The 13,043-nt window shown below is 39.6% G+C and overlaps 1 protein-coding gene across 3 annotated transcripts in view; it reads right to left on the minus strand.

Annotated features, from left to right (window-relative positions):
- Nucleotides 1-13,043, minus strand: part of AGAP1 (ArfGAP with GTPase domain, ankyrin repeat and PH domain 1) — a 392,680-nt gene that overhangs the window by 239,449 nt on the left and 140,188 nt on the right. For 2 of the 3 annotated variants that reach the window (XM_075153786.1, XM_075153785.1), the window contains exons 4-5: nt 4,972-5,057; nt 644-785 (exon numbers count right to left, since the gene is read on the minus strand). In XM_075153786.1, the coding sequence (XP_075009887.1) occupies nt 644-785; nt 4,972-5,057 (228 nt within the window). Of the gene's footprint in view, nt 1-643; nt 786-4,971; nt 5,074-13,043 lie in introns of all 3 variants that reach the window. The other variant, XM_075153787.1, reaches the window with a different exon arrangement.

Below are 13,043 nucleotides of genomic sequence, written 5' to 3' on the forward strand. Positions count from 1 at the left end.
GCTGCTCCAGAAGGGGTTTTGGAAAAACAGAATTGTGGGGGGTTGTTTCAGGAGGCTAAAAGCTACATTTCCATTTGGTTTGAAGAACGGTATACCTGTGAGATTGCACAAGGGCACGGTTCGGTTCTGTTTCTTAACACCGTGTTGAACGTTTTTGATCCCTGATCCCTCTGCCTCCTAGGAATGCCAAGGTATTGATCGCTTCTAGACTGCCAAGCTAAAGGAAACCAGCCTCACTTCAGAACTTCGTGACACAACTGATTCACCTGCCCAAATTGAACATTAGCATCTCCCTGCTGATCAAGAAAACCACCATGATTGGCAAGCACGGAAAATATTTTTTTAAATATTCTTGTCATCATTGCTAAAGCCCTACACTCCCTCTCCCAAGGCTGCTGCACGGACATTTGTCTCCCCTCTCAAACCATCTCGCAATGCTGCTGCCCTGTAGGAAGCCAGCCGAGGAGGCCCAGATGGCAGAACACCACCCTGCTGATTAACCGCCAGTTTATCCGCAAGCTCCCATCATCAGATGAGTGGGAGTGCTGATGCAAGAGAGGGGAAAAGAGAGGACATGGCTTTGCCAGCTTGGAACAGCCTATACGGTCACAGGAATACACTCGTAAATCAAGACTGCACTTACCCTGGGTTCCCACTAGTACCATTGGAATTTCACTAGTGTTACGATAGTTCGCCATACGGCTGTAGTAGTGGTAAACAGTCTGGAAACTAATTTCATCTTCCAAGCTGAAGACAAATATAACAGCATCCACCCACATGGCAAACTGCAGAATAAAAATGGAAAAGGCATCCTGTGAGAAAAGCAGTACAGAGGAAAAAAGGGAAAAAAGAAACATTCTTACCTTACTTGGAGGGAAATACGCATCAGAGAAACTTTGTAAGTGACAACAACCAAGGCCTTAAAAGTGGCATATCATTTCTAAAATGATGAATTAACATTCATCACTCTGCAAGTGATGGAGATCTGGGATACACAAAGGTTCTTCCCCACGCTCACAACTGCATCTCTTCTTTACTGGTATATGATATTACAAGCCCAACTACTATCAGTGCATGATGGTTTTGATTCACAGAAAAAGAAAACATCACAGCCTCAAGATTTCTGAATTTGTGAATTTTAAATGAGTAACTCTTATCTCTAGGCACTTGAGTGCCTCATTTAGTGTGTTATTTCCCCACCCTGTGCTTTACATGCATGCATGCTGATCTTTCTGTTAATGCCAGGACAAGTATTACGGTGGTGGTTTTACAAGCATTGCTAGTAATTCTCGCATCTCGATCAATGTCCAAAAACATTAATTTCAAATTTCCAATTCTTCACTATACAGACACCCTTAATTGAGCGAACAGCACCGAATGTCTCGTCCAGCTTTCAGTGTGAAAGCAAACTATTCTCTCTTGGCATCAGTAATCCGCTACAAGACATGTGCATACACAGGCCAAGGCAAGGTGCTGCTTAAGTGACCATGCAAGTGAAAAGGTTTTAGCTCATGAGTGAAGTAAGATTGTTGGAACACATTTATCATTAACAGTAAACATATACAGGACATGAAAAAAAGGCTTAAGTTAGACTTACCTCACTGCCTTTATTTTTCCCTAAGTGACTCCATTCCTACCCAAATTTAGACCAATGGAAAAAAGTTTCAGCCATCGGTATTTCTGCTCCTCATTATATTACTACTACAATACGCCAGGTAGACTGGGGACACACTGAGCATAGAGAGCTGCAAGGAGGTTCATTGGGGAAATGTTTATATACATTTTGCTGAGTTTTACAAGACTAGCCTAGGTTTGTAAGCACTTACTTCAGTTCTACCAATTCTTGCAGTTTTGTTTCTGCTCTTGCAGTATTTAAACCACTTCAATCACTAGTTTGTAGATTCACACGCTCTCAGCTTTTAGTAAGCATCCCAAGCTGGCATATGCAACGGGAAGAAAAAGGAGCTGGCAGTATGAAGTTACATACTGAGCAGTATGAGTTACATGAGTTGCTGAGCTCATTAAATTTTCCTTTTTCAGAAGCAGGAGTTAGCAGTACTTCTTGCCTATTTTTCATACAGCATATTAGCTAATAATTCAAGTTAATGTGCATATTCATGACTGTATTGTACTTGAAACCAAACACGTCTCTTATGGTTACGGTGTAAAAATAGCCAAAAATGTTTTGAGGTTTTCAAGAGAGTCAGGAGGACAATCATCTAGATGTTACGGATAGGACTATCTACACACAGCATAGTTACTGCCAGAATAAGGTCAACAACCACACTATTAAATTTGAACTATTCAAACCAGAAGATCTAACCAAAGGAACCAGAGACAGCGTCATTACTGTGGACTTGGTTTTGGGTCTTATTATAAAATGGTTCTCACTGACTGGACTTAGCAGCGTCGTGCCAAGAACTCTTCCTTACAGCTACAACATCCTTAAAGCATCAGTTTGGAAGCTAACAGTCCCTCTAAAATTTCTTAATGTTTCATCAGTGTGTAGCAGCAGCCTTTTAATGAAGATGGTTGAAAAAATCTAGAGGCTGGTTATTCAATGCAGTTCCTCCAGATACAAAATATTTCCAGTAATTCCTTACTTCTCTTTTCATATTAAAGTAAGTTTAAGCTTTGTGGATATCAGACCTGTGATATTAAAAACTAAAGGAATTTAGGGAAACAGATACAAGGGTCTGGAAATCCAGGATGTCTTATCCACACCACTATGCAGGGAATGGCTTGAAGTAAGAAGGATAGCTCAGCTGCTAATATACAAATCCATCTTCAGATTTACTACGGTGATTGAGCAGATCTGTTAGTTCAAGATAAGCCCAAACAAAACCAAATTATAAAAAAAGTACTAAATTTCAAAAAAATAGCAGATGACAGTTTGTTATAGCTCAGTTGCTATGTTAATCAGGTTTTACAATAGGAGGCCACTACATTTGTAACAGATAACAGCAAGACTAAAATCAAAGCTGGTGAGCAAAAGAAATGGTCAATATTCACAAACTGAGCAGCATCAGCTAGTGAGCCTCACAAGCTTTTTTTTTTTTTTTTAAATTATTTTCATCTTTGAACAATCTTACATTAGACAAGAAAGAGAGAGATCTTAGATCCAGAAAGTGAGTCTCCAGGTGAATTTGTTTTCCCTCCCTTCCTGCCAAAAAAGAAGGGGACAGTAAACTGGGACCTGAGCTGCAGCCTTTGCACTGAAGCCAAGAAGCCATCACCTGGGGAACGCTCCCCGACCCTGTGCTGCCGAGAGCCAGGAAGACCACAGTTCAGCTCGTTACTTATTGAAGTCTTAATTCTATCCTAACTATCCACAAAAATATACTGTACTGTTGCAAACAGCAGAACCTTAAGGCTAAAATTACCAACCCTTTCTATAGCATAAGTAAATAGTGGGAGGTAAACATTTTTCTCCCGATAATGTTCCATTCTCATTATAGAGATATAAATATTCATGAACCCAGAAGTAAATTTTTTATTCCAGGAATTAATAAACACATTAAAGATCTTTAATATACATGCAACTTGAAATTATACCAAAAAATCCAAAGATAATTTACATGTCAAATACATCTTCTGAGAGGTGAAATAGCACTAACACCTTAAACTTTTCCATACTCGTTATTTGCTGAAGAACAAACAATAACAACTAAAATCCCCAAATTTACCTAGCATAGATCAAAAGCAAAACACCGTGTCTGTTTATTAGTTTGCAGTTAGTGCAAGTGAACTCTGCAAAACCAATTCTTCAGGTACAAAAATGTTTAGATTGCTGTGTGTACCTTTACAACTACAGTATTTATGTTTTTACATGAGGGAATGTTCTCTAAGCATCGGGGCCTGGAAACTGTTGCGTACTTCAGCCAAATTATTCACAGCCTCAAACAGAGCACTTCTTTTAGGCTCGTGCCTCACACGGCTGCAGATGTGTCAGCAACACTAATTTTTTGTTTTTATTTTAACTTCCTTCCAGGATGTCTCTCTTGGTCTCCATTTCCTCCACCTCCTTTCTCTTCTCCTTTGTCCGGGCACCTTCCCCCATGCTCTAATCCTCCTGCAGCTAACGAGCAATAGTGGAGCATTGAAACACAAGCTGCTGCTGCTGGCGCGGCTCCCGTTCAGCTGTTTGGCGATAGCACAGTTCCTGCTGCTAGATTTGGGTTTTTTCTGAAGCTGATCCACCACTGAACAGCCGAGCAAAGCAAGGCCAGCGGCAGCCAACACGCTCGAGAAGCCCTGTGAGCGCCCAGGTAAGAAGAGGTAGAGGGGAGACAAGGAGGATGCCTGAAGACAAGGACACTGCCTGCAGACAGGCTGGCAGAGTCTGCGGTGATCGAAGCATCACATAAGCAAACGCTTCACTTCACATCACTCAAAATAGAGTAACAGAGTTAAGCACACAAAACCACAAGTGTCTTCTCAAAGGCAAATTCCAGTGAGTCACCTTCTACGAGACAAGGAGGTAACACGCCGTATACAGAAACCAACTCAGAAATCCCGAGAACTCGGTGGTGCTGAACTGGATCTTGCAAAGTTGAGTCTTAAACAGCACAGGGAGCAAAATGTGGAAGCAATAGGGAATGCAAAGATTTGTACCCAAGTATGTGTGTCATGTGTATACATCTACTTTCTATTTTAACAGTTTAGAGATTCTAACTCAGAAGACATCTTAATAACATGCAATTTTGTGGTCACTGGAAGCATATTGATTAGGCATTCAATATAAGCTAGCCATATATCTTCATTACACAGTTTCACAATGTAACTGAAATCCCAAATGATTTCTAAACAGAATATTTTTCACCTGAGGGTGACATGTACTTTTTCCCAGCAGAAATCTGAGCAGGACCCAGGAAAGAACAAAACCAAGCCAGTTCTCTTAAAGGAAGTTTTTTTTAGAAGAAAGGAAACAGTGGCATTAGGCTGATAAAGCTCTATATGTGCAATGCTCACCTGTGCCTCTGGAGGGCCCCCTTCATCTCTAATCAGCAGCAGATAGCTTTGTCCATCAACTACTATCTCTTTCTTGAATCTCCCACCTGTCACACAAAGTAACTCATTACAGAGCAGAAAAAGCAAAAAATACAAAATAGAAAAAGGCTTCGCTTGTGGAAAAAAGATGTCCTTAAGATCTTTCACAAATTAATGAACTACTCTGAATATAAGTTAAGTTCATATGCATAGACATTACTAAAGAAAGTTAAGTCATATACTTTAAAAATAAGGCTAATGTGGAAAAAAGCCAACAACTGCATTACAAACGCTAACTCCCATGTTAGGTGTACTTGGTTTTGGTACATATAGTTAAAAGACAGTCACCTTTGTTTTATATAATGGTGAGAAATGTATCTCTAAGGCAGGCAAACATGGGACAGTTGCATACAAACAACATCATTGATTAGAACTAAAATAAGTTTCTTGTGTGAACTAGCATTTCCTCAAGAGAAGCCCAGTTCTTACAGCACACATGTAATGTTATGAAAATGATACTTCTATATTCACAAACCACAGTTAGGGGAAAATACTAGACACATGTTAGACAAAAAAAACTACAATGGTGGTACCTCTGTAGAGATGTACTACGCTAACAGAGAATGTTGTGCCACTTATTGGCAGGATGAATTAAAGACCTATTTTGGAGATCTGGACAAAAAGAGCGGAGTCGCAGCCTTCAGGCAAATTCTATTCCTGATCCTATTATTTCAGGGAGATGTAGAATATTGAATGCTTGTGAAGACCAAAGAGCTGGCACCGAACCTAAGAAACCAAACCGGGGCGTGCAGCTGCACCGTTACCCTCTCTCTCCACCGGCCTCATGGGGACTTCAAGCATGACCCAAGGGCGGAATTAGGATTGCTTTCCTTTGGGGTTAAGCATTTTTCGGGCATCCTGCTGTGTCTCATGACGGACTTCAGATAATGACAAATCACATTTAGGGTTTCTGGTGTGACCGAGCCTAAGCCAGGATTAGCAAACTTGGCCTGCCTAAGTAGTTGGGTTGCATTTAGGCTCCTTTCCTGGAAGCAAAACCACTCCTACCTCTCCACCTAAGCCACAAAGACCCCAAGGCCTCCATGCTTAGCATCATCCAACTGCCTCACATCTGAACTTATCAGACTAAGATAAAACATATCTATTAACACACGCTAAATGTCTTTCTTCACCCCTATTTTTTTAACTGGAATTATTTCCAATTTGAACTTCATTTCCCAACTACACTTACTTGAAAACTTGTCACACTATGAAAACCAATGCATTTAAACACGTGATAGGTGAGCAAACAACTTTGACTTGTTCTCCAAATAATCTCTCTAAGCAAATAAGTCAGCACATACAGACTAACGCTGATCCTCAAAACACTTAACACAAAAATTGCTAGCCTTAGGGAAACCAACTGGCTTAGACCCACCACTCCCCTAGCCCAATCGTTACAGCAGGTTTCAACTCAAGATCACTCAACAGTTCAGCTTTGTGCAATATTTAAGCATGTTTAAACACATTTCATGTTTAATAAAAGACATAAAAACAGGGGGGTTTTGTTGTGGTTTTGTTGGTGGTGTTTTTCTGTTATTTTTTGTTGGTTTGGGGTTTGTTTTGGTTTGGGTTTTTGTTTTGTTTTGTTTTGAATTTATTTATTTATTTTTATTTATAAACCTACCCTATTACAAACAGCTTAGCAGTACCAAACATGCAACAATTAAGACTATCACATTTCTGGTTCTTTAATTGCACAGAAGGAGTAGAAGAGCTACGTATAGGTTTTCATTATCTTGCTCACAAACTGGATTTCAATTTTGCCTTCAAAGATCAAGTGGCAGATAAATATATATCATTAGTGAACTTGAAAAGAATAATCAAAATCAAGTGTAAAACTTTGAAAGGGAACTAGTCTCACCTCTCAGGAACTGAATTTCTATTAACCAGATAATTATTTCTATACGTTGTCAATTAATTGTATACACTTCATAATGATGAGTTAAATAAGATTAATTGCTTAAAATACAGCCCTCCAGAGAGGCTCTTTAAAGCTGTAAGTAACAATGGAAATGCAGTGTATATGTGATTGAAGAGTGAAAGCTCTGCGTAATTGCCATTTCCTATTTCCTTTTTTTAAGGACTGAAAGTTCACACAACTAATTATAAAATATCATGAACTGAACACATTTAAGAGCCAACTCGTTATTCTCTCTTGTCAATAGGACACCTTTCAAGTCTCACTGTATCTTCAAACAGACCTCAGAGGTATAAAGAAGGTACAGACAAGGTGAAATAAAAAGCTTAAGTAAAGAATTGGGGAAAAAAAAAAATATCCATGGATGTAGTATTAAAACGTATATATACAGACCACAAACGTGAGCACTACAAGATTTATTCTTGAGAGCCACTTCAGGGTCACTAAAGATTTTGTCTGCAGGGGCAGGTTTGAGAAATGTACCATATTTAACAAATACAGTATAGAGTTATCCAACAGTTCTCTTCCTATATGAATCCACATTAAGTGACCAGCTTGTATACCTGTTCCTTACCCTCCCCAAAAACACCGTGCTTGGAGCTCAGTAGAATGATACTGTATTTTTATATCCAGAATTAAATTCAAATCTTGACGTGCTGTACCACTTCACCATGGTCTGTCACACTGGAAGTGTAGTGCAGCAGTCAATTCCAATCTATTCAAGTGGCTTCTTTACCCTTAAAAGCTGAGCATGCTCGTTATGTGGAATATGCACTAGTTCCTTGCAAACCCTCATGCATTCATTTATTTTTGTTTGCGTTTAGGTATTTCACAATAAATAGTTTAAATCTAGTAACCCTCAGAACCAAAATGATTAAAAGAATGCCCTGCATTTCCAACCTGTATCAAGCATTTCAAATCAAATCTGAAGATCCAGAAACGTAACAGCAGACTCATGCTCATTCCCCAAGTAAGAATTATTTTATGCAAATTTGAGATCAAAGCAGGATGCATCCTTATTAACTTATGTTTCTACACCATTAAAGAGCCCTTATCATGAGCACATCATAACATTAGGTACTAAACAGGACAGAGATTGAGAGAACCTACCTCGATATCAAGAATTTACACAAACAAAAGTATAAACACTGAAGAATATACAGACTTCTGCCAGCGTATGAAACCAAGGCTATGTGGTTGTCCTGCAGATATCTGTGGTGATAAGATTAAGGCAGAAAATAGACTGATTCTGCCTTTGACTTGATGAGCCCCGATGTGACCCATCTCCAGGTCGGGAGAGTAAAAGCAGTGCAAGGACAGTGATTTTGGGATGGTTCAGCTTGGACAGCACTGCACTAGGTATTTTTTTAAAAATACATCTTTGGAGTTTGTAAAGCATCACAGGGCCATCGGGAAAGAGGAATTAGAGAGATCAGCCAGTTCGAATATTGAACTACCGCAACGTGTCAAAGAAGTCAAGAAGTCTCCCATGGCTAGAAAATACCACTGTATTTTTCTAAATACATACAGATATATGATGGAGCCACAAAATACCGTCTAAACTGATGACACTGAAAACAAAGAAATGACCTTCTTAATTTAAAGAATGAGTTTAAAAAAACACAGCACTAGTCCCAAGGGAGGTAGTTAGCTTTGTTCTAGTCCCATCAGTATTATGACACATGCAGCTTCTTAATGAGAGAATGTCTCAACTCCCGTATGTACCTGCCAAAGGGGGTCACTGAAAGAGAAAGACTGGCAGCCTGGACCACAGCTCTGAAGGACGGAGTGATGGCTCCTGCTACGTCCTAACAGGCACGTCAAAGCACAAAGATGCTAGACTGCAAGATATGCAATCAACAGCTGAACTATATTTACTTGCAGCCCCAATCCCATCTCTAAAGCCATGTAAAAGACATGCCAGTGAATACTTAAATAACTCTCTACAGCCAGACAGATGGAGCTGGAAATTGTTTTCATGAAATATCACAGCAATTTTATAAAAACAAATCATTGAAACTGTGTGGAAGCTTTAATCTGGGAGGATTTTAGTATGTGGTTTATTTATTTTCTCTAAAACTCTGTATTTATAAATTGCTGCATTATTCCCAGTTTTCCAGGGGAAGATCATTATCAATTCACAAAGACTCATTTTCAGACATGTACAAAATTTCCCATAAAGCGGCAACTACTACTCCTGCGTATGAACCACACACAATACCCACCAGAAGATACAGAGCGGTGCTTCTGATGCAACCCATAAAACCACCCACTCTTCTGTGCATTAGGCCAGATTCCTACTATAAAATACTCCAAATAAAAATACAGCTTTGATCAATATGAAGCTAAATAAATTCTGTGTGTCAGCGATTTACAACCACGGCTAAAGACCCAGCGCAAGTCAGAACATCAGGCTGAGGGAATCAACAAAAGCTTCCTAATCTCATTTCTATGCACGTCATTCTACAAAGGTTAGCGCTTTGAATCTGTAGTAGTACAAAACTGCCCTTCAGTAAAAACTGATACTGATTTTAAATACCGCACACATTTGTAATCAAAGGTGCTCTATATTGCGAAAGCTTTATATTACATAGGGAATTCCACGGATGAAGGTTTCCATCCGGCTATGAAAGCCTAGCCGCCTCTTCCTCTAGCTGATAGCTGTTTCACCGCGTAATTGCTCACCGAGGCAGCCGCTGATTTTCATACTGTATCCCCAGGCTCGACTGCATTCGCCAGGCTCTTTATTCAAACAAATTGCCACGGGGATGAAGTTATTTGGCCATATGAGAAAGATAAATTCGGGGGGCTGGCCACATGACAAACGCATGCAGCAGCTGAATGTCTATCACAACCATGGGGGCAGGGCAGGCAGGAAAGGAGAGACGGAAGATAAGACTGAAGCAGCCGTAAAAGCCTCTATTTTGTATTTCCAATAACATCTGAATTTTGACAACAGCGGTCAGTTGTCTTACGCACGCAGATTCTCTCTCTCATTTTTCTTAAAATAGAAAAGACAGTGCCAAGAATCTGGCTCTCTTCAGAGAAGCACGTTAAAAAGTCATTTATTCCCTCCGTTCATACCTACATCATTTCAGGACCAAATATATGAAAATTGTTGGTTAAGCTCAAAAAAAAAAAAAGCTCGCAAGATCTTCTGCAACTAAGCAGAAGCACTAAAGAACGACAACTGCAACAGCCCAGTAAACCAACACCAGTGTCGCAGTTCATCATTACCCAAAATTTTTACTTAACTAAACTACTTGAGAAATTTTTCTCAGCATTTCCCAAGAAAGCATACTATTACACAAGAAATATTAAAACTAAATTTTCACCAAATCAAGTTGTGCTCAGTGCTTGATGTCAATTCATATTGGTATCAGCAGCAGAGAAGCTATCACAAACTATCGTTCAGCCACATGTTAAGTTAGCTTTTGGGTATTTCCTTAATGCAAATACTGTGCTAGACAATACTTCAGAAACCGTATGTGGTTGAGCTGGGCTAAGCGTATAACCACAGAAGTGCAAAGATTGGGGAACCATCGCTTTCGCACGAGACTATAGCCACAAGCAGATAACTGCAGCAGCTTCCCAACAAAGTACCCGGGTAAAAAACCCCAAAACCAAGAAAGCAACCCAGACTGAGCCTTTCAAAACCCACCAACTGCTTCTCTCAACAGGTTTATGATATATTTTAGGAAATACATGGATCAAATAATGGGCTAGAATGTTAGAGTTCTCCTTGAAGTATCAAGCCATACAATTAAAGCAAGGTACACCCACAGAACTTGGTAAAAGGAAAAGGAGAAGCCAGAAGTACAGTAAACAGGCTGAAATTCCCATCCAATGTTGTATTTCGGACAGAAGGAGAAGAAAATGATCCACTAGCCACCAAGATAAATGACTAAAAAAAGAGCCAGCCTCTGAGCAATTAAGTTTCCTTCACTACATGGAGACAGGACTTGGAGAAGAGCAATGCATGTTATATTTTCGCTATAAAGCTTCTGACAGTCAGTAGCATACTGCTCGTAAGCCAATTAGAGAAGCCCAGTCTTAATAAAATTACTGTTATATAAGTGCAGACATAGAGGTAAGCCACACTTGGTACTCATCAAACGACTCATTTTAAAAAAAGAATGATACCAATGCAAGTTTCTGCAGAAGTTTCAAGTCTCATGCAAGGATTTTATTAATAACCTAGAAGATAGAAGTAACAGGCTATTTAATTTATAGATAATGAAGCAGGAGGGACTGCAATTATATTAGAAAATTGCATTGTACTTCAACATGACCACAACAAGTTAGAAAAATACAAGTGGAAAAAACAAAAGCAGCATCATAGGGACAAATGAAGAGCCCTCCATCTAAGCAGGACCAACCAGCTGCAGAAATTCCGGGTAGGATGGCAAACCACTGGCACTGCAGACGAGCAGCTGTGAATTCCTGTGGAGTGCAGACAAGCAGATCGCTTCTCCTAGCCCTCATGTTGCCAGCAGCTTGCAAGAACTCCCTGTACCGCTCTGGGTAGTGCATTACACAGAAGATAAGGACCGAATGAAAAGAGCTCACAAGCACTTGCCAAAAAAAAAAATCTGCCTAGGAAATACACAGTAAGAAAAATAAGCACATGAACTGTGGATATTTAAGAGAACAGACTAGGAAGAGACAAGAGGTGAGGGTTCTTACTAAGAAATAATCTGCTGATCCCATTTTAGGGCAAGGGAAAGACCTTTACCATTTTTTTCAGTTCCAATTTTATTATGATCCCAAGTAAACAGGTAAAAGTATCCAGTGGAAGTAGACATACAAAGCTCTACTCAAGAGTCACCAAAATTCTAGGTATAAACCTTGGGATCTACAGGCCAGCAGCAAAGCTGATAAGCAGAATAGGATTCTGGAAAGCACACACTGCCAATGTGCATTTTAAAACAGTTTGCCCTCAGAGCATTTAAAATGTATGATTTCACTCTCCTGGCTGGAAGCATCTCTGTACCTCAGGGTACTCAGCTTAGAGCATGACCAGTATCTGATTATCTGTTTGACAAACTAGAGAATCTACTCAACTGTTAAACCTGTCTGGTTTACCTGTCTGGTTTAGGGACTGCTACTTGATTTCCCTTTTCTGCAGAAGCCATACAGGTAGCACCTCTCTCCCAAAGACGGCTTAACAAATGTGGAAGTATATGACACAGCAGAAATAGTACCACAGTACCATATAGACCTTAGCGTTTAGCATTACAGACAAAAGTATTCGTATTTAAAGCAGCACACCGATTTTTAGCAAATACACCAGAATTACACCTGTCACTTTACACTTGCCTGGAAAGAATCTATGGTTGTCTTTCCTCCTAAGAAAGGCATAAAACCAACCTATATATGATCTTTAAATACAATAAATAGGTTTGAGATTTTAATACTGTTCAAGGTACTAGCGTGAATTTGCAAAATTCTGAAACATTTTCTGCAAAGTGATAAAATACCTGCATGTAAGCGCTCATGTCTCCGCAATTACTCCACAAACAAGACATTAGACACCCATCAATTCAACACGATGAAGGAACACATTTTCATCTGACATCTACTGCACATAAATATACAAAAATTTTGGCACTGAGCAAATAAAATACATTACATGTTGTGAGTATTTCATAGTTCATTCACATGAAAAAATATTTCTGACAGGTTAAAGGGAGAGAAAATAACCAGTAGGAACCTGCGAGGAACCTCTCCTCTGACAGTCACCCAGATCCCTTGTATCCCCCCAACCTCCCGAGTGCCAGGAGCCTCTTGCTGCCACATTTACCAATTGCATCACCTGCAGGACTTCCTCTGTACGTTGAATCCTGCGATTAAATTCTGAAAGTATTTTAAGATTCCTGCACTGCTGCTTTTGTTCCTTTTATTTAGCATTCTCTCCAGCACCATAATCTCTTCACTTGGCACAACTTTATTTAAATTTCATCAGGGCACAACTATGTAAGTCAGATGTTAGAGCTTAATCAGTCAGTAAAACTCTTCAGTATTTTAAAAGCTATGCCTTATTAAGTATTAAAATGGAAGAGGAAAAAAGTAC

The sequence above is a fragment of the Calonectris borealis genome, chromosome 6, assembly GCF_964195595.1.
Source record: "Calonectris borealis chromosome 6, bCalBor7.hap1.2, whole genome shotgun sequence".
Classification (NCBI taxonomy): Eukaryota; Metazoa; Chordata; class Aves; order Procellariiformes; family Procellariidae; genus Calonectris; species Calonectris borealis.